At 38.6% G+C, this 21,322-nt stretch overlaps 1 protein-coding gene across 6 annotated transcripts in view; it reads left to right on the forward strand.

Moving 5' to 3' along the window:
- GPD2 (glycerol-3-phosphate dehydrogenase 2) overlaps positions 1-21,322 on the forward strand; it is a 180,968-nt gene that overhangs the window by 18,713 nt on the left and 140,933 nt on the right. For 3 of the 6 annotated variants that reach the window (XM_023730408.1, XM_023730409.1, XM_023730412.1), the window contains 2 exons: positions 1,615-1,732; positions 16,601-16,710. In XM_023730408.1, the coding sequence (XP_023586176.1) occupies positions 16,609-16,710 (102 nt within the window). In that variant the 5' untranslated portion in view covers positions 1,615-1,732; positions 16,601-16,608. The remainder of the gene's footprint in view (positions 1-1,614; positions 1,733-16,600; positions 16,711-21,322) is intronic. The other 3 variants (XM_023730411.1, XM_023730410.1, XM_004375398.2) reach the window with 1 other exon arrangement.

Genomic DNA, 21,322 nt, shown 5'->3' on the forward strand with positions numbered 1-21,322 from the left:
ACTTTTTGGATTCACTTTGGATTTCATTTAACATTATCTCAGAATTTGTGGTTGAGGAGAGGCTGTTGAGTATAAATTGCTAATGTGCTCCGCTGATTTCTATCAGCTATGTGATTTGACTGACAACACTGTGAGCCTAGCCCACTGGAGTCGAGTGAATTGCCTCCGCTCAGCCAGAGTGTTTCTAGAGCCGGAATTGAAATGCACGGCCCTTTAGTTTTCAGTGTGATGCCAACACTCAGGCAATTGACTCTTGCTCTTCAGTCTCCAGCAGGGGGAAGATTATCAAATAAAATGGGGGTAGGTTAGGCATCCTCAAGATTCAAACCCATAAATATAAATAACTGTAATTAATCATCTGCAGTCTCGCTTGCCTATTAAATCTGCCCTCAGCTGGGTCAGTAAGTTTCACACAGCTCTTCACCATCTCAGCCTGTGGCTGGTGGAGAATGTTCCGGGTGCCTCCGCTTGTTGAGATGTGGCCCAGGGTTCTCTGCCAAGTATGGATCCAAAATCAGTTCAGGATATAATGAGTTGTAGGGGGAAAAATGCCACCTGCAAACAACCTCAGCCCCAAGGGGAAATATAAAAAAGACTCATGCTGTTGACGTTCGAGAGGCTCTTCCGGTTGACGCTCTCTGATCATTGTTGCTGGCTTGTTAGACTGAATGGGATGGAACAGTCTTTCAAGTATGTGAGTTCAGTAGATATTAATATTCAAGATTATCTCTGAAGTATTTGTTTTCCTGTCACAGAATCTTATTTTTCATTGTGGTTTGTGTCTTTGACTATTTTGTCAAATGGGATTTATTCTTTTAACTCTTTCTTTCCCTATTATGTCCCTTATTCATACTTTAAAAACACTGGTAGAAAAAAACAACCAAATTCATTGCCTTGGAGTCGATTCTGACTCATGATGACCCCATGTGTTACAGAGTAGAATTGCTCCATAGGATTTTTCTTGGCCAGGCCTTTCTTCTGTGGTACTGCTGTGTGGTTTCGAACCACAAATATTTTGATTAGTAGTCGAGTGTATACCGTTGGCGCCACCTAGGGACCTTATGAATATGGTTAAGGGTTTCTTAAAGGAAAAAAACCACTGCTGCTTTTCTGGTTCCTCTAAAAGGCATCCTACACCACAGCTAGGGTTTTTTTAAAACATAAATTCCATCATATCATTGCAATGATTAAAACCCTCCATTGACTTTCTCTCACCTCTCAGAATGCAAACTTTGCTAGGCTACCTGTGACTTGGTGCCTGCCTGGCTCTCTGACCTCCTCTGGAACCCACTGCCCACATCATTCACAGTGCGGCAGCCACAGTGGTCTTTCAGTTTCCGAAGAGGCCAAGCTTGTGTGAGCTCGGGGCCTTTGCATGCTTGTCCCCTCTGTGTGGCAGTCCCTTCCCTTAGATCCCTGTGTGACTGACACCTCCTCATCAATTAAGTTTTGTCAGATCACCTCCATGACCATCTGTCTGAAGTAGATTCCTCCTACCTCCAGATACTCTTTATCGTATTATTCTGTCATATTTTCTTCATAGCACTTGCCACTTTTTACAACATTCTATTTTTATATTTGTTATATATGGATATATATTTTCTGTCTCCCCAGTCCACGAGAGCAGAGAAATTTCCAGCCCCTAGAGCAGTCCTGGATGTAGCAGACATTCCATCCTACTTGAATGCATGTGGCATGAACAAATTCCCCTCCTTTCATCTTCTTTACTTGGGTAGGTCCTTCAGTGATACTTTCTTGAGTATTTGATGAAACTCTTGCTTTGATTATTTTCTTACAATTTTTATTTTTCTCATACTAACGGGTAGTGTGTACTTTTATAAGGCAGTTTGCAAAAAGGAATTTTGAAGTCTCCTGGGAGTGAAGATCGATTTTTTTGGCTCACATGTTTGTAAACTTTTCTTTAAATCCAAGAGATTGCAGAAAAATGTCTTACTTGTTTCCAGAACAGGAGCAGACAGCTTTGCCACATTTTTCGAGATAATGTAGATTTGTTCAGATGAGACTTGAAACAGGAATTTTCTAAGTCCTGTACTGTGTGCTTGTATCTGGTTTAAAATTCTTAATCGTCCTAAGAAAATTATGTAGTTTGTTTCATCTATAGTATGAACAGCAGAGTCCAGAAATTTATCTGGTAAGGTCTACTACCGCAAAACACAGGAAGAAAGAAGGGGGATACAGGCCTCTAACTGGATAGAGCCAGAATGTTGAAAATGCAGATGCTGAAATACTAACAAGCAGCTCCTTTTGCCTTAAAACCAAACCCATTGCCGTCAAATTGATCCCGACTCATAGTGACCCTGTAGGACAGAGTAGAAAGGCCCCATAAAGTTTCCAAGGAGTGGCTGGTGGATTCAAACTGCCAGCCTTTTGGTTAGCAGCTGAGCTCTTAACCATTGCACCACCAGGGCTCCTATGATGTAAGTAACTGTAATTAATCATATGCAATCTGTTTATTTGTATTTTAGAGTCAGTTTTAACTAACTTGCCTCTCATTTTTCTAACCACAGTGGCTACAAATTAGAAATGAGTAGGAGAGCTCAAAGATCAATGGAAAGTTATAATCAGTTTGGAAGAAACAGGCAAACTTTAAAAGTAGCTAGAGGATGAGTTCAAATATGAGCACTCTGTGACTTGGGCCATTTAGTAAAAGAGTTAATAGTATTGTACCCTCTGCTGTTCCTGGGATCATTACCCTATGATAGCATAGATTCATGTTCATATGGATGGCTCTAAGTCATTAATCATTGAGTTCATGGTTAATATTCTTTACTTAAGAGGATAAAATGTGGCTTGTATTTTTGAAGTATTCTAATCCAAAATGGGTCAAAATTATTATTTTTTTTAAAACTGTACATTCCACTCAAATGTAAGCTCTTGGAAGGCAAGAATTTTTGTATTTTTGTTCTCAGTTTTATGTTTTGTGCTTGGTACATCATAGTTGATAATTGTTGAGTGAAAGAATTGACTGGAAGCCTTAATTATCTGACAGAGCTAAATAAACAGGGTATTAGGAGAGTGCCAGCTTTAATACATGAGAGTTTTCCCCCCTTGCATCTATTTAATAGAGAAAAACCATATAATAATACAATTTTAAACTTAACGCAGCCTTGTTAGTTATCGAGTGCTGCTATAACAGAAATACTACAAATGTTGGTTTTAAAGAACAGAAATTTATTCTCTCACAATTTAGGAGGCTAGAAATCTAAATTTAGGGTACTTGGCTCTAGGGGAAGGCTCTCTCTCTGTCATCTCTGGGGGAAGATCTCTTTCAGTTTCTGTAGACCGGGTTTTTCTTGATTCCTTAGTGAGCTCCATGTGGTGTGGATCTTCCCATCCTTTTGTGCTTACATTTCTGTGCCTAATCTACTTTTTTCTATATTTCAAGTGAGTAAGTTTAAGACACACTTTATCTGATGTGGCCTCATTAACATAACAAAGAAAAACCTATTCCCAAATGGGATTACAGTACATCCACAGGTATAACCCATTGCTGTCTAGTTGGTTCTGACTCATAGTGACTCTGTGGGACAAAGTAGAACTGCCCCATCGGGCTTCCAAGGTGGATTCGAACTGCTGACTTTTTGTGCCACCAGGTCCCCATCCATAAGTATAGGGGTTAGGGTTCTAACACACATTTTGGGAGGACACAATTCAATCTATAACAGTAGCCTTCGACATCTCTGGGATACCTCATTTTTAGGTGGACGGAGGTTCAGCAAGTTTAAATGATTTGTCTAAAATCACAAAGCAAATTAGTGGTAGAAGCAGAGTAACCAGGAAAGTCTTCCTTCCAGAATATGCCCTGGTGATTTTCTTTTTTAATCTGGTGTTTTGAAAATTAAAAGAATACAGATTTCATTTTTTTTAAAGTGATGACAGCTTTAGAGAGAATTATTGAGTAGAACCCCGTATCTTATCATCAGTATGCTATTTAAATTTGAGACTGTCAAATGCTGTGGTATTAGTTCTGTTACCTTGGTACATAATATCTCATGCACTGTGACTAGACTTCTTTGTAGTTTAGTACTTGAAGGCTTTCCACTTAGGGTGTGTGCCAGTTCTTCTAAAGAAAAGAAAAATCTACAAAGGAGAGGCTTGGAGAGGATGTCTCATTCAAGTGGGGGAAATAAGATCTGATGACCAAGACCGTTGTAGCCAGGATGCCTGAGAGGGAGATACAGCTTTGCTTGTTATTTTTGCACAGGTGAAGGAAGATGGACTATCTTTCCTTTACTTTTTTTTTTCGATGAGGGAATGGAGCATTTAGAAAATGTTGTATTATTTTCACATACTTTTAAATGGAGTTTTTACTAGAGATATGAATTATTTCATTCTACTTGTTTGATTCTTATTTCCTTAAGTGCCAGCCATTTTTAGCTAGTGTGATCACCATGATTATTTTGGCTATAGTATATCTTAGATGCCCTTTGCTTTCTGTGTGTAATTTGGCTCTTTGTTGGTAATTACGTTTATACATGCAGTGGATTATTAGTTAGATGTGTATGGGAGTGAATTTTAAATGCAAATTTTAACAGGCTACAGGGAAAAAAGGACTACAGAATGTCAAATGTGGTTAGCTTTATTTACTGGGAATCTTCTCAAACCTAAGGAAGCAGATATAACTGGTCTTCCCATCCCACAGTACTCCTTGTCTCCTTTATAACCCTCAACCCATTGCCATGGAGTCATTCCAACTCATAGTGACCCTATAGAACAGAGCAGAACTGCCCCATAGGGTTTCCAAGGCTGTAATCTTTACAGAAGCTGACTGTCACCTCTTTCGCCTGTGAAGCGGCTGGTGGGTTCGAACTGCAGACCTTTTGGTTAACAGCCAAGCGCTTAACCACTGCACCACCAGTGTTCATTTATAACCCTCAGCCATGCTTTTATATTAAATATTTGTGCAGTGCTGTTTATAATGGAGATGTAATCAAGCTTAGAAGTACTTTTTTTTTTAAAATAATGTAAGTAAATTAAATTAACTGAAGTTATTGTGCTATAACTAATTATCATAATAATTGTCAGTCATAGTTTTTTTTATGAGCTCTGGATTTTATAAACTATCTTCAGCAAGTATTTCCTAAAATACATTTCCAATGACATATATAATCCACCTGCACCTGGGGCTATTGAAAAAATTGGTACATTTTCATCTCATTCAGTGATTAAAAATAAGAACAAAACTAAGAAAACCAGTTGGCATGGGCATTTTGAAGTTAAAAAAAAAAATCCAGCTTTTCAATGTTTTGTTTATGCTTACTACATTTGAAGCCTGATTCTCATACATTCCACATCTGTGCTGTTTCAAAAAAGAAGAGGCTTCAGAACAATGATTTTGAAGTTTTTAAGACTTTTTAAGTCTTAAAAGAAAGATAGTTGCCTATACTCATTAGTCTTCCCTAGTTCATAATTTCATAAAAATATGTTTCATAAAATTGTAAGATATTTGAAAACAACAAAAGGGATCTCTGATTAACCTTCACACAAATAGAAACTTAATTGTCTGAAACATCTGTTTCTCTGAACATTTACTTAACTGAAATTTTCTAGTGCATTTCTTTGACCGTAGAGATAAAGTTCATGGTCACCCATGTATGTTAAATCTTTTCACTTGATTCATGGTACCTCTGTACAACTTTAAAGCATCTGAGCCCCGTTAAAGTGCATGTATTTATATGGTGAAATGGACATTTTCTTATGAAACATTTTGGGGTGCATTTTCAACAGCCGTGGTTGTCATTACTTCATAAGACTTTGTTATAGTAAATCTGGATGAGAGACTTGCTGTCTAATACTTCGGTGTTAAGAGACATTTTGAACTCTATGGTTGGTATGCAGCTTAGCTTATAAAAAAGTAAAGGACTTTTTCTTGTCTTAATTACTGAAGTAGATTCTGTAACAGTATGTAAAATCTAGAAAACGGTCCGTGCTACCAAAGGAATGTCATCCATTTTCCTAACCCAATAATAAGGTTAGTAAAGGGGAAGAGACTGACTCATAGGACTCTGGTGTGGTCTGTTTGCCTAATCAACCTTCTTTGTGATTCATTGGAAATACTCGTTCCTCAAGGCAGAATTAAAGTTTGTGTGTGTGTGTTTTTTCAGTGTCTGCTGTATTCTTTTTAATGCTAAGTGAGGCATTACTTATTGATATGTAAGTTCAGATTTGTCTGATATCATACTAGGTGTGTTATTCAGTTTCTTAATCTGGCTAGTGTTTTCTTTAAGGGATGGCTATTTTAGGGAGGGAATCCTCCAAAGTTTTGAAGGGCATTTTAATTTCCACCTTTCAGGATTACACTAAATTACATATATGATAGCTACAGAAGACAGGAACATATTTTTATGGGAGATTAAAGTTAGGTTTTTATGACTTCAAACAACAGTTAATGAGTATATCTAGGATGGCAGAAAATATATACAGGCAGTCCCTGGGTTACAAACGAGATTAGTTACTGTGTCTTCAAGAAATTGTAGGGAAGTCGGAACAGGTGCCTGCGGTTCATATTTAGCCTTACTTTAGTGCAAGAGGAAACCCTGGTGCAGTAGTGGTAAGAGCTATAGCTGCTAACCAAAAGCGTAGCAGTTCGAATCCACCGGGCGCTCCTTGGAAACTATCGGGCAGTTCTGCTTTGTCCTATAGAGTCTCTGTGAGTCGGAATTGACTCAAAGGCAGTGGGTTTTTGTTTTTTTTTTTTTAGTGCAAGAAAAGCTCAAAGCCTTTTCAGTGATTTAAAAGCTGCACGTGTAGCAAGTGAGGTGATTGTGATGAAGAATTCATTGCAAGTAGGAGTTGGTTCAGTCATTTCAAAGTGAGGGCAAATTTACATAACATTAAAGGGCAAGTAGGAGGACTGCATGAACTAATTTTGATTATAGGATGAATTAAAGATGGAAAACAAGTTCACTTGCATGCGCTAACTGTAGTTCTTTGTGATTTTCTATAGCAGTTCTTTGGAGCGCTGGTGGTATAGTAGTTAAAAACTATGGCTGCTGACCCAAGCAGTTCAAATCCGCGAGCCAGTCCTTAGAAACCCTATGGGGAAGTTCTACTCTGTCCTACAGGACCACTATCAGTTGTAATTGACTTGACGGCAATGGGTTTTTATAGCAATTCTATAGAAAGCAAATAGAAATCATTCCATTAGGAGTTAAACTGTGATCATTTGGATTTAATAAATAGAAATCTATTGTTAGCTGAGATATCCTTCATTGACTTCTTACTTCTACAATGAACCCCATACAAATAGGGAAAGGGTCACGTTTATGGCAGTAGCATGTGTTCCTTTATGTCAGTGTTGTGTGTTTTAGAAATGTCAGAAAAAAGCACATAATATGGAAATTGCCTTGGGAAACAGCATTTTTTTTCCTAAAGTTGAACCTTACATAATAAATGACTACTAGTGTAAGCATGTATCCTTGTACTTCTCTAGGACCCCCTTCCCTTTCAATGTATTTTCATTGTAGAGACTCTATGAAATAAATAATTGGTTATAGTGTTGCATATTAAATTTAAAAAAATCACATCAAAGGGATTCATGTAATAAAGTTTGAGACAATTTTTTTTTCTTAAATAAACAAAGAGGGACTTTTAACTGGCTCACTTTAGTTGTTGACCTTATTTTCTCCTCTCTTTGTGTGTGCCTTTTGCTTACATTTCTTGAACTCTGACTTGAACATTTGGAACCAGCTCAACTCTTCTCTTTGCCATCTCTTCTTTCTGTCAAGCTGCCAAACTCCTGCCCTCCCTTGAGCCTGAGGGATGGTCCTGACCTAATCTCTTTCTTAGTCATCCAGAGCTGTGTGGCTGCTCCCACAGTGATGTAACTCACCTAATGGTGCCTCAGAGAGACTGGTTAGGAAACTTTTAGCAAGTTCTTTCTGACTTAAAACTAGGTTAATCAATATAAATATAATGTTTGTTTTCTTTCAATTTCTCTTGCCTTCCTGATTTTGATTCTCTTTATTAAAATAATCTCCCCCCCCCCCACTTTTTTTTCCCTTCCATCTTTTGAATTGGGGCTCTGTCAAGAGATTTCCTTGGGAAATCAGTTGGAAATGTAAGAACATGTGCTTTGTTAAGGCAGCCTGGTTTCCTGATAGGGTGTGAAAATCAGGGACAAAGTTAGGGTTTGGGTGCTGTACCAGGAATGCCTGATTATGTTGCTTTAGCTTCCTCATCAGTCACAGTCCAGAATTTTGGACATCCAGAATCTGAGTCTTTTTTGTTACATTCCTAACTTTTCTGCTGATTTTTTCTGTCAGCCCTGTTCAGTGTGATATATTCCTTAGTAGAGGTTACCATTGTTGTTTTGTCTGTTTTTAAAATTTATTTTTATTTTTTATTTTGTTGCAGTAGGAGAAGGGCTAGGGAAGAAGATGATTGAAAGAGAAAAGCATCTGCTGCTTTTTCAGTACTTAAAGCATTCACTTCTTTCCATTATGTAGTCTTTTGTGGATAGCTCTGAGGTCCATTCCAATCCAGGCTAGGGGCAGACTTTTAAAAAATGTTTAAAGCAATCAGAAGAGAATGATTCTTTTTCAGTGTATGGGCCAGGACTCCTCTCTGTTTCCAAAGAACAGGCTGATGTGCCTCTGATGATAACTCTTTTGCTTCTTAGGTTCATTTATGGCTGACAGCTTTCAAAAAGCATGCTCGAGGGCTCTCTGTGTGCTTCTGTAGGGATCACATGCTGCTGTGTGAGATGTATGTGTGTAGAAGTGCCTCTTTGCCTGGCTAGGATGGATGCGTTTGCAGGCAGAGTGCTGATCATTATCCCCACTGTAAAGTAAACCTTGGGGAAAAAGTAGGTAGTTCGTGGTGGGCTTTGATTGTGACTTGTCTGTGTTTAAGCACTTTGTCAGCATATGTTTGGTGTGCCTAAACCATGATATACTTCCTTAAAGGGAATTATAAAAAGCATTTGATATCACATTAATTGGAACAATAAAGGATTTACTTTGTTGAAACACGTCTAGTTCAAAGCATCCAGAAATCTTGACTTGCATAGTTAAAACTGAGCTGCCGGTTGAGAAGATGCTTTTGAGCTCAACTTCTCTCTCTCCATTTTGCCTTGGACTTGCTGTCAAGTCCCGTGAATATAGACATTTTAGGTAGGACTTCCTCTGATAAGGTCTCGCACCCTGATTTTGTAAGATTGATGCACATTTCTCCCACAAGTGACTGAATTTGTATGCACGTAGCATTTGAGGCCTTGTGCTCTGAGCTGTGTCTTTCGTGGGTTTGACAGCATGTCATGACTCAAAATAGACGAGGAGGCAGTTTTCCTTGCACAGCCACAAGGTGGGTGGCTGTACAACTGAAGTGTAAGGAGCTTCTTGCTACCTTGACCTGCATATGCTTAGATACTGGGCTTATAGAGGTAGCACATGCTACCTGTAGATTACATCCTGGGGGTTTATTTTGTGTTTTAAATGCCTTATACACCCGAGTTCTCAGGGTGCGTGATCAGCTGAGCCTGCAATTCCTTTATATCTTGCTAGAGAACACGTGTCTCAAGGGTTGCAAGGATTGTGGTTGAAATTACTCTTCTGAATGTGATCTTTGAGCTATACTTTCCCCCACACTGATCATGCTTGTAACAGATGGGGAGAAATATGCTTACTCCTGTGCTGGCATAAGAATCAGACCCCTGAGAAGTTCCACTTTTTCCTCAAATTAATGGAGAGCATGGAGAATGGAGAGGTGACTCCAACTTCTGCACAAGAGGCCAGAAGGATAGGAGAGTTTTTGTAAGGCTGATCTGATCCAGGCCTCCTTCCACAGGGGAGTAACAGATACATTTGGATGGATTTCTACAGATGCTAAATTTACATTTTGATGAGTGAGGCTAATGAGAAAGAGTCGTGAGGATAGTGAGACAGGGAGGGGAGTCTGAACCCTCCGTTTAGAGAATTCAAGGGCCAGGAAGTGTGCCTTGTTCTGTAATGCATTTGTTTCCGGGTGATTGCAGAGGGGACCCTGCCTTTACTAGGGTGGTTGTTATTTGCTTTTTAAAGTCTAAAGTGTGTAGGTAAGTCATTCAGACCTGCCATTTAGCTGGAAGAGTAGCCTTCCCTTGAATGAGAGGAAGCAGATAGTGGGGCGCATTCAGGGGCTATTAGAAATAGGATCTTTCGTCATTGAAGTCACTCTGGCTATAATGGGAGTTCTCAAAGAATTTAGTTGAGCCAGGTGAATTGCAGTGTCATCCGAAAGCACGGGTCATCAGACTTTGGGAAGTGGCAAACCCAGTTTTTGTTTGCTATCGGTAAATACATTTTAATGTGTAGCGGTTATAGCTGTCAATTCTAGGCAGAACTTTCCCTCAAACGATATCTTGAGCTCTAATTGCTCTTGTGAATTTTAGACCCACGTATCCATCTGTTTGCTGTTTTCTCCAAGTAGGTGTGCTGTGAACATCTCAACATTTCCTTAATTCCAAACTGAGATCCTCTTCTCCCTTAAACCTGCTTCTCTTCCTGAATCTTTATGTTGTAGTGTTGAGGTCAGTCCTCAGCTACCCAGCTAAAACCTATCGTTTTCAATCTCTTCCTGCTTCCTCCTGTAATCTGTTGTCAGGTCCTGTCATGAGCTCATTGAATGCTGTCAATAGAGATTTCTGCAGAGCATCCATCTCGGCATTTGCACTTTCTGTTGCTGCCTTAAAGCAGTCTCATCTTCTCACCCAGGACTATTTTAGTGGCCTCCAATTGATCTCTTAGTCTTCATCATAAGCTTCAACACATAATCTTACTTGAACAATCTTCATAAATCACAGGATGAAGCATCTGCTTCCTTGATCTACAACTTTAACTCCTCATGGTCAACAGAATATCACTGAAATACCTTACCTCACATATATAGAATTTTTCTTTATCTGGCCCTGGACTACTTTTTAAACCTCATTTCCAAGTGAACACTCTCTCTAGCCAAGCCAGGTAACTGCTTGCCTGCTTCCTGAACATTGCATGATGTTCCACTTTCTCCTCCCAGTCTTCTTTTTCTGTCCAAACCTTCCCTTGTTCACTCCCCTCCAAATCTTTTTTTTTTCCAAAACCCTTCTTAAATATCCTGTCTTCTTCGAAGCCTTTAATTCCTTTAGTCAGAATTAGTCTCTCGCCCCACTGTAATCATATAGCACATTGCTTTCATTTCTGTCAGAGTAGTTATAATAACACTTAATATAGCACAACTAGTTATAAAACAAGATAGAATTTGATATTTAATCCTCCAAGTAGACTGTCAAATCCTTGAGAGCAGTTGATAAAGTCATAGATATATTGAGCTGAATATTTTTTTTGCTTAGGTTTTGCCAGTAAGGCTAGGCTTCTCATTGCAAAAATTAGGCGGTTGGCTCATATCTGTGCCAACCCAAGAGTCAGTCCTGAGTCAATGTATATATGATTTAAGTCATAGATTATAAAACATGGACGTTAGGCTGTGATAACTAAGCTAAGTTTATTTTTTGATCATTTTCCTCCTTCTGATTATCTCATGCTTTTGGGTTGTAGGAGGTAAAGATTTGTTCAAGTGTTTGGTCTCTTTCTTTGCTAAATTTCTAGTTGCAGCTTTTACATTCGGCCCTCCGTATTAGCAGGTTCCGCATCTGCACATTCAACCAACCGTGGGTTGACAATATTAAAAAAAAAAAAAATTCCGAAAAGTAAAACTAGAATTTGCTGCACGCGGACACTATGCTGAATCCTCCTGAATGAAGTGATGTGTAGGCATCCCCAGCTGTAGCCTCTCGCCAATTCACAGATCCTCAGTCTCTCCCCAGAGCTTGTTGTTTGAGCATTATTCACCTCCTGCCTTGTCATTATTCCTTAAACAATACAGTACCATATAACAACTACTTATATAGCATTTACATTATAAGTAATTATAAGTAATCTAGAGACGATTTAAAGTATACAAGAGGATGTGTGTAGATTATATGCAAATACTACGCCATTTTATATAAGGAACTTGAGCATCCTCGGATTTTGGTATCCGCGGGTGTCCTGGAACCAATCCCCGGTGGATACTTAGAAGGAAACAATCTTTTCTTTGAAATCATTGTGAAAACTCTTTTCCTTAAAATGCGATGTAAATGGTTACAAGTAGCCAATAACCAATAGCGTAAGGTTCACATTTATCTGATTTTAAATTTCTTTCTTTCTACATTAATAGAAAGTTCTTAGGTTATCTGCCAGGAGGTTACTAGGTAGATACTTTGTCCCAGGCTTCTTCATTGCCTCAGAGAAACCCTAATACCAAGGTACTGTACTCTGTGGGTGAGTGTTTGTGAACAGGGACTTCTTTTGGGAGTGATGGCAGAGTATGGTGTAGCTCTTGGGTAGAAGTTGCCTTTTGAGACCAAGGGCAGGCAGAACTACCTGTCATTAGGGGCATAGGGTCAAATCATGATTCTCCCACTTACTCGAGAGTGACCTTGGGCAAATCCCCTACTCCATCTGAACCACAGTTGCCTCTTTTATGAAACTAGAATATTGTAAGTGTGAAATGAGCTGATGTGGGTAAAGAAAAGGATAGTAGCTATTACTTACCAAATATTCAATAACTGGCAAGTATTGTCATTATAACATTCACAATATTAATATGATAACAGTTTAGGAAGGCCAGGTGAAACTGATTCAGTGCTTTTGTTTTTAAGTTATCTGTAAGAGTGGTTTATTCTGTACAACAAGATAGATGACCTGATGGATGGATTTGATCACAGTAGAAATAATGATTCCTTAAGCATAGGTTATTTTATGAAATTATCAAAAAAGGAAACTATTGATTATGAACCTGTTGCTGTCGAGTCGATGCCAACTCATAGTGACCCTGTAGGACAGAATAGAACTGTCCCATAGGGTTTCCGAGGAGCAGCTGGTGAATTTGAACTGCCGACCTTTTGGTTAGCAGCGGTAGCTCTTAACCGCTACACCACCATCTCTTAACTCTACAAAATAATATTAATGCAGATTTTCATTAGAAATAAAGACTCATTGAGAAAACCCATAATAGAATACCCATGAGCAAGTTATGGTCTCAGACATATCAAATTGGAGCAATACAATAATGTGATCAAGGAACTCAGGGACCGACACCATTGGAAAGACTAGCTCCAAACTTAACGGGGCTGAATGAACACCTCTGATGCTGGGACATTTTCATTCACTGTGTTGTGTATCATCATCCCTCAGTCAGCTATGTTGATGTGTGATATCCTTTGTGAGATCATCAGTGACATTATCAACAAGACAGAAGCATTGATGCTAAGCTAAAGTCAGTCAGGCACAAAGCTCACATCCAACAGACCACCAGGCTATACAGGGTAGGCATGTGCATGGTTTAGGTAAAGAGAAGTAGGACTGTAATTCTCTGTCCCTCATATTCAGGGGGACCTAGTTAGCCTAGGGATAGCATGCCGTATACTTTGGGTGAGTGTTTGACACCGAGGTCTTCTTTTGGGACTGATAGCATAATATGTGAATTCAGGTGAACATTTGTAACAGTACCAGGATTGGTGATGGTAAGCTATGACAAATGTGTGCTCTCCATGGACTAAGTTGTGGTTTTTACTATCAGAGCAACCTTGGATGTAAGATTTTGCTTACAAGTGACTGGATGATGAGTGGAGGCCTCTAGCCAGCATCCCATAACCATTTTGAATAATTTGGGAGAGGATGGTTGATACAGAGAAGGGACAATAAAGAAGAGGTCTCTAGCAGTAGAATACGTATACATGTGACGTGTTTTTCTGGGAAGAATCTTTATAAAAGGATGAATTTTAGAATTTAGGAGTTTGTTAGAAGGAATGAGGTGATAGGAAAAATGTAATTTTAAGAAATACCAACCTTTTGATTTTAATATATTATTTGTAGTATTCCAAAATGAATTTTCTATAGAATTGTAATTATCAAATGCACTGAAATTCTTTGATTTAGGATCATTATAGATAAATTTGATAGAGACTATCCATCTAATAGAGACTATCCTGGTGGTGCAAAGAGTTAACACTGGACTGTTAACAGAAAGGTTAGAGGTTCAGGTCTACCCAGAGACACCTTGTAAGAAAGGACTGGTGATCTACTTCTGAAAAATCAGCCATTGAAAACCCTATGGAGCACAGTTCTACTCTGACACACATCAGGTTGCCATCTACTGAACAGCAACTGGTGTTTGTCCATCTAATACGGACCTGGAGCCCTGGTGGCAGAGTGGTTAAGCACTTGGCTGCTAACCAAAAGGTTAGCAGTTCAGATTCACCAGCCACTACTTGGAAATCCTGTGGGGACAGTTCTACTCTGTCCTATAGGGGTGCTATGAGTCAAAATTGACTTGACGGCAGTGGTTTGGTTTAATATGAACCTAAACATTTAACTGTATCTTAATTTATGGTAAGATACTACAGTGAAACCTGTGAGAGCCGAAACTCAACAGGGCTGCCTTGTTTTCCCAGGTCTCGCAAGTTTTCTGCCTTTGAACAGCGTGCAATCTTACATTTCTGTCACTTGCTTTATTGGAAATATTGTGAGTTTTTCTTCTCTAACAGGTTTCTTCCTTACACAGGTTCCAGATTTCGCAGGTTTTACTGTGTATTTTCTTTAGTATCTTAATCTTAAAATTGAGTCATGAGATACCTGTAGAGTATAACGTATGCTGTTCAGACAGGTTAAACCGCCACCTATATGGGAAAACAGTGTGTTGGCTTCTCCGTAAGATATGGGTGTGCCAGCTGCTATTGTGAATGGAAAGTCTTAGGTAGGTCAAATTACTCAGTATCAACCCAAAAGCTGAATGCATTTGTAGATGATCATACAATGTTATATTTTTATGTTTAACAGAATAAAAACTGACAAGAGGTTTTTTTGGTGGAATTTTCATGTTTATTCATTTTTGTTTTTGATTGGTTTCTGAGATGAAGAATAATTTTAAGTAATCAAAAAAACTTTACAAGAATCCATCAGTCCAATAGTGAAATGTTTTTTAAGCAAGAAAGTCAAGAGCCAGCACTTAACATTGCAGAAGTTTATTTAGAAATATTCAGTGAGCAGAGAAGGAGCCTTGATTCAGAGGCTTACCCCTAGATCATGCAACTCTGGCTCAAAGAAAACTTATTTTTTTTATCATACTTTAGATGAAGATTTACAGAACAAATAGTTTCTCATTAAACAGTTAGTACACATATTGTTTTATGACGTTGGTTAACAACCCCACGACATGTCAGCACTCTCCCTTCTCGACCTTGAGTTCCCTATTACCAGCTTTCCTGTCCCCTCCTGCCTTCTCATCCTTGTCCCTGGGCTGTTGTGCCTCATTAGTCTTGTTTTGTTTTATGGGGCTGTCTAATCTTTGGCTGAAGGGTGAACCTCGGGAGTGACTTCATTACTCAATTAAAAGGGTGTCCCAGGGCCTAACTCTCAGGGTTTCTCCAGTCTCTGTCAGGCCAGTAAGTCTGATCCTTTTTTGTGATTTAGAATTTTGTTCTACACTTTTTCTCCAGCTCTGCCCGGGACCCTCTGTTGTGATCCCTGTCAGAGCAGTCAGTGGTGGTAGCCGGGCACCATCTAGTTGTATTGGACTGAGTCTGGTGGAGGCCGTGGTAGTTGTGGTCCACTAGTCCTTTGGACTAATCTTTCCCTTGTATCTTGTTTTCTTCATTCTCCTTTGCTACCGAAGGGCTGAGACCAGTAGAGTATCTTAGATGGCTGCTCACAGACTTCTAAGACCCCAGACGCTACTCACCAGGGAGGATGTAGAACATTTTCTCAAAGAAAACTTTTTTTTTAAAGTTTTTCTACTAAAAGAAATTACAAAAATGTTCAGTTGGTCACTTTATGAAGGTATCAAGGCATGATTTCCATTGACTTTGTATCTGTAAAGTGTAGACTTTTTTAGGGGTAAAGATGTGTGCTGGCTTTTAGTTTTGGTGAGAACTTCATTACTTGTTGCCATCCGGTTGATTCCAACTCATAGCAACCCTATAGAACAGAGTAGAACTGCCCCATAAGGTTTCCAAGGAGCGGCTGGTGGATTCAAACTGCCACCCTGACCAGTGTGCAGCCCGGTCCCCAAGAACTTCATTAAGGAAGGAAAAAACTCTGGAGGGGAGTTGTACTACAATTTGAATTAAATGTTTGCGAAGGAACCTAAGGCAGGCAGGAGGGTCATTGTCATGTTGAGTGGCAGAGATTTCTCCCAGTCCTCCTTGTGAAGGGGATTAGCTGTTGAACAAATTTGCAAGTACAGCAAGCAGTTTTGTCAAATACACAATAACATCTCTTTTCACAGCTGTCTTGACTTTATACTTTTAAATATCCTCCGTTGTCTCTTAATTTGCTTTTCTTTCTTTAATTCTCTTTGGGCAGTAACTTTCATATAATCAACTGTCTTATGTAGACTTTTTTTTGGTTTGTTTGTTTGATTTTGGGTTGTAGTATAAAATTGGCATGTTAATAACTTCCTTATTTTATGTTTTGTTTTCTACCTAAGTTTGATAATCTACACAGTCTCTTTTTATTATTGGAATTGTTATGCAATAAAAATCCCAATTAACTTCTTCTTGTTTCCTTTTTTTTCTTTGTAGGCTAAGAAATGGCATTTCAGAAGGCAGTGAAAGGGACTATTCTTGTTGGAGGAGGTGCTGTTGCAACTGTTTTAGGCCTCTCTCAATTTACTCATTACAGAAGGAAGCAAGTAAGTAATTGTACATGGATTGATTGTAATGAGAAACTTAAATCTGCTAAAGAACTGTATATGGGGCTTGTGTCCGCTAATGGTTTTATTTAAAAATTTCTTTCAAAGCTTCTGTTTAATTTTAAGATGCTAATTTAGAGTAACTGCATTAATGATCCTTGAGAACTGTGTATCTCATTTTTTAAGAAGTGAAATCTTTATCAGAAAGCATTATACTATTTAGCTCTTTTTTTTTTTTTTCAGCTCTTTAGTTTTAAGAGACTGCTTCATTTACAAGTGCCAGGGTTTGTTCATTTAGACTTTCCTTGTCTAATTCATTTAGATGTTCTAGATACCTTCTATGTTCCTGCCAAAAATTTGTCTTATTAAAAGACAGGCGGGTAAGAAAGAAAATGGAAAAGAAAGGGCCTACTCAGACAGCCCAACTTTGAATCCTCATTTTACTTCTTAAATGTGTAGTTACTGAAGTATTACCTCATTTTGGGTAAAAAATCTAATGGGGAAGCTATGAAAATGAGATTGATACGAAGATTCCAAATTCAAAGTGTTTAGCTTATTTTCATTTTTTCTCTTGGCACTGCAAATATGCTTTCCCATAATCTGCATAGATGCCAGGAAGTAATTTAACTGAATGGTTTTGTTCTTTTCTGGCTTAAAATACCAGTAACCACCTAAGTATTTAATACTAGTCTCCTGTTCCTTTTTCTCCATGTCATTGGGGTGTTTTGTGATACCAGCTGCACTCCTGAATCTTTCAGACGGAGGTAAAGGAATTTGTGAAGCTGTTTGTAGCTGGGCCACCTATGAACTATTTATTTTCTACATTTTTGTAGGTATCTTTTAAGTCACGGAGCCCTGGTGGTGCAGTGGTTAAGAGATTGGCTGTTTACCGAGAGTTTGGCAGTTCAAATCCACCAGCTGCTCCTTGGAAACCCTCCAGGGCAGTTCTACTCTGTACTGTAGGGTCGCTATGAGTCGGAATTGACTCTGTGGCAGTGAGTTTAAGCCATGGGTTGCCTTGCACTGTTGTTTCTGTTTCTTTGTGTTACAGTATGGTGAAGCCAGGCCTGTTGCTTGAAATCCCACGTCCTAAACGGCAAATACTGCTTTAAAAACACATATTAGGAAGGACCTATTTGCTGGCTTTTAGTTAATTTAAGAAAAGAAGCTCATTTTTATGTACTTCCATCCTGAAGACAGACAATATTGAATAGGTTGCATTAGTCTTTTCTTTTTCATTCTGAACTGTAGACACCTTACCCTCAAACTTTGCCTAGGAGTGTATGTTGCAGGTATTATTATTTGACCGATGTGCTATTAAAACTCATCCTCACCCATGATTGTGCTTCATGCACTATTTCCTTCTTTTTTTTTTGGTAATTTATTTCTTTGTTATTGTTGAAAATATACACAGCAAAACATACAAATTGAACAATTTCTGTGTGTACAATTCAGTGACATTGATTACATACTTCAAGTTGTGTAACCATTCTCACACTCCTTTTCTGCATTATTCTTCCACTGTTAACATAAACTCATTGTCCCCTAAGCTTCCTATCTAACCTGTCTAACTGCTGTTGTTAATTTGATCCAATATAGAGCACAGTGCTCAAGGCAGACATGCTTTACTAATTAAGCTGGTGGTGCTGTGGTTCAGCACTGGGCTGCTAACCAAAAGGTCAGCAGTTCAAACCCACCAGCAACTCCGTGGGAGAAAGATGTGGCCATCTGGTTCTGTAAAGATTACAGCCTTGGAAACCCTATAGGGCAGTGCTGCTCTGTCCTAAAGGGTCACTATGAGTTGAGATCAACTCTACGGCAGTGGTTTGGTTTTATTTTTTGGTTTAAAGAAGGAGTTCAGGGAATATTTTTGGTTTAAGGTTTAAAGATTATCTCAGGGCAGTAGTTTTGGGGGTTTTTCTAGCCTCAATGGCTCCAGAAAGTTTGGGTTCCATGAGAATTTGAAAATCTGTTTTGCATTTCAACTGCTTATGATCTGGATTCTTCTATAGAATCCTTGATCAAAATAATCAGTAATGGTACCTGAGCAGCATTCCAGTTCTTCTGGTCTCATGGCAAAGTGAGCAGTTATTCATGGAGGCAATTAGCCACACATTCAATTTTCTCCTCTTATTCTTGACTCTTCTTTTCCCTCTGTTGTTCCAGGCAAATACAGATCAATTATTGTACCTTGCATTGCCATGTGCTAGCTTTTCAGATCCCAGGCACTATACAACGAACTAGGAGGTTGAACAGAAGCACTAAACACAATATTAGGCCAATTAACTGGGATGTCCTGTGAAACCATTACCTTAAACTTCCAAACTAAGAAAGAAATCCCATGACGTGTTTGGTTGTATATAAGCAGCATCAGCAGCCGCTTCTCTTTTTCTGTTGTTGTTGTAGAAATATATATCACATAGCATTTGCCTATTCAACTTTTATAAGAGTGCAGCTTAGTGACATCAATTATATTTATCAGCTATGCAGCCATTACCCTTGATCAATGCCAGATTTTCCATGAGCATAAACAGAAACTCAGTGCTCTGTAAACAATGACTCCCTCTTTTCTTCCTTCCTTCAGGTCCTGGTAACAATAAATTTTGGTCTCTATACATTTGCCTATTATTGTTATTTTATGTAAGTGAGGTCATACAATGTTTGTCCTTCTGTGACTGGCTTATTTCACTCAGAATAATATCTTCAAAGTTCAAACATGTGATAGTATGTATCAGGACTTCGTTTCTCTTTCTGGCTGAGGAGTATTCGATCGTATGTATGTACCACATTTTGTTTATCCATTTATCTGTTGATGGACATTTAACTTGTTTCCACCTTTCGGCTATTGTGAATAGTGCTGCAATGAACATTGGTCTGTTCACATCACTGCTTTTAAAATTCCTTGTATGTACCCCTGGGAGTGGAATTGCTGGGTCATGCGACCCGATGGCAGTGGGTATGGTGATTCTGTTTTTAGTTTTTTGAGGAGCCTCCACACTTTTCCACAACATGCAATATTTCTTTTTTTTTCCTTTAAATTTTATTTTGTTGTTGTTGAGAATATACACAGCAAAACATACACCAATATGATAATTTCTACATGTTCAGTTTAGTGACATTGATTACATTCTTTGAGTTGTGCAACCATTCTCACCCTCTTTTTCTAAGTTGTTCCTCCTTCATTAACAAACTCAGTGCTCCCTAAGGTTCCCATCCAGTCTTGCAAGTTGCTGTTGTCAATTTGATCCCGTATAGTTCTTAAAATAGCATAATGCTCAAGGCAGACCTTTTTTACTAGTTAAGTTAAACTATTATTTGGTTTTAAGAAGACTTCAGGGGATATTTTTGGTTCAGGGGTCAAAGATTATCTCAGGGTAATAGCTTCAGGGTGCAGTATTCCTTTTAAAATGTTGTTTTGGTTCCTTAGTAGTAAGTGTGAAAAAATGTTGCTTCTCTTGAGGCTATTTCAGAAGTGCAGCTCTTTGGGACATGGGTATTAAGGGATTAGTTTACTTCTTGCATCCTTACCAGTGCTCTCTGAAACGATACTAGAAAATGCCAAAGGTCATGATATCTAATATGATGAGTTGTTGCTAAATTTGTATGTGGTTTATGTCTTTTAACCACAGTAAGCATGTTCTGCTTCAGAGTTTATAGCTTAACTGTGTACATAGGTAATACTGTTTCATTTTCTTTCTTTTTTTTTTGGTTTGATTTCTCTTTAATAGTTGATCTCACAGAATAGAATAAGCAGAAGATACTGCCTAACACAATCAAGTTAGGGGTGGACTTTATCAGTAAAATAAAGGTAAAACAAGGGGTTTTGATTCTTGGAACATTTTATCATTTTCTCCTTCCTATGTTAGACATTCTGGGCACCTTAATAGACAAATGAAAGAGATACCAGCTGTTTTGAAGTCATTTATAATTTTAAGCTGACAAGTTCTGTCGAGAAAAACCACTACAGGCCGATTCGATCAACGAGTTGAATAAGATGTGCATGCACTTGTGTGTATTTCTTTTGTGGTGATTCCTGTCCCTTTAGGCCATTACTATGAGCATTTTTTTGGGGTAGCAGGTGGGATGTAGCCATAGGGATTGGCAAAAAAAAAAAAAAAAAGAGAGAGAAAGAGAACATTCTTTTGAGCCAGTGACATAAAATGACCATAGGCCTCTCTTAACCCAGCTGTCCTCTCAGAAAATATCTGCCAATGAGAGCCATTCTAGGAGGGGAAATTTTCCTGACTTAAGTAGTCAAGAAAAATCTTCCCCTTGCTACACATTAATTAATTATGGAAGCTAGGGCCTTAAATGTGACTAGGCATGCTCCATTTTTCTACAGAGTGATCCTTAGAGTTTATAGGTTTGTTGTACAAGTATGTTTACCTCTTGTGTTTTTATGTTTTTTCCAACTTTCTAAGATGATTCCAAGTAATTGTCTGTCTTTCTTTAAGAATAAGTTGATTCTGAAAGCTCAGGATAACTGATGTACAAGAAAGCTGTCTGTTGACTTTTAAGTTCTGGCCTATTTTGCTGGCATTCCTGCACTTGCAGCTCCTGTCTCTCCTGCCCCCTGGCTTGTGCTCATGTGGTATTCCTAGTCCACAGCTTC

Source organism: Trichechus manatus, unplaced genomic scaffold, assembly GCF_000243295.1.
Source record: "Trichechus manatus latirostris isolate Lorelei unplaced genomic scaffold, TriManLat1.0 scaffold00036, whole genome shotgun sequence".
Taxonomy (NCBI): Eukaryota; Metazoa; Chordata; class Mammalia; order Sirenia; family Trichechidae; genus Trichechus; species Trichechus manatus.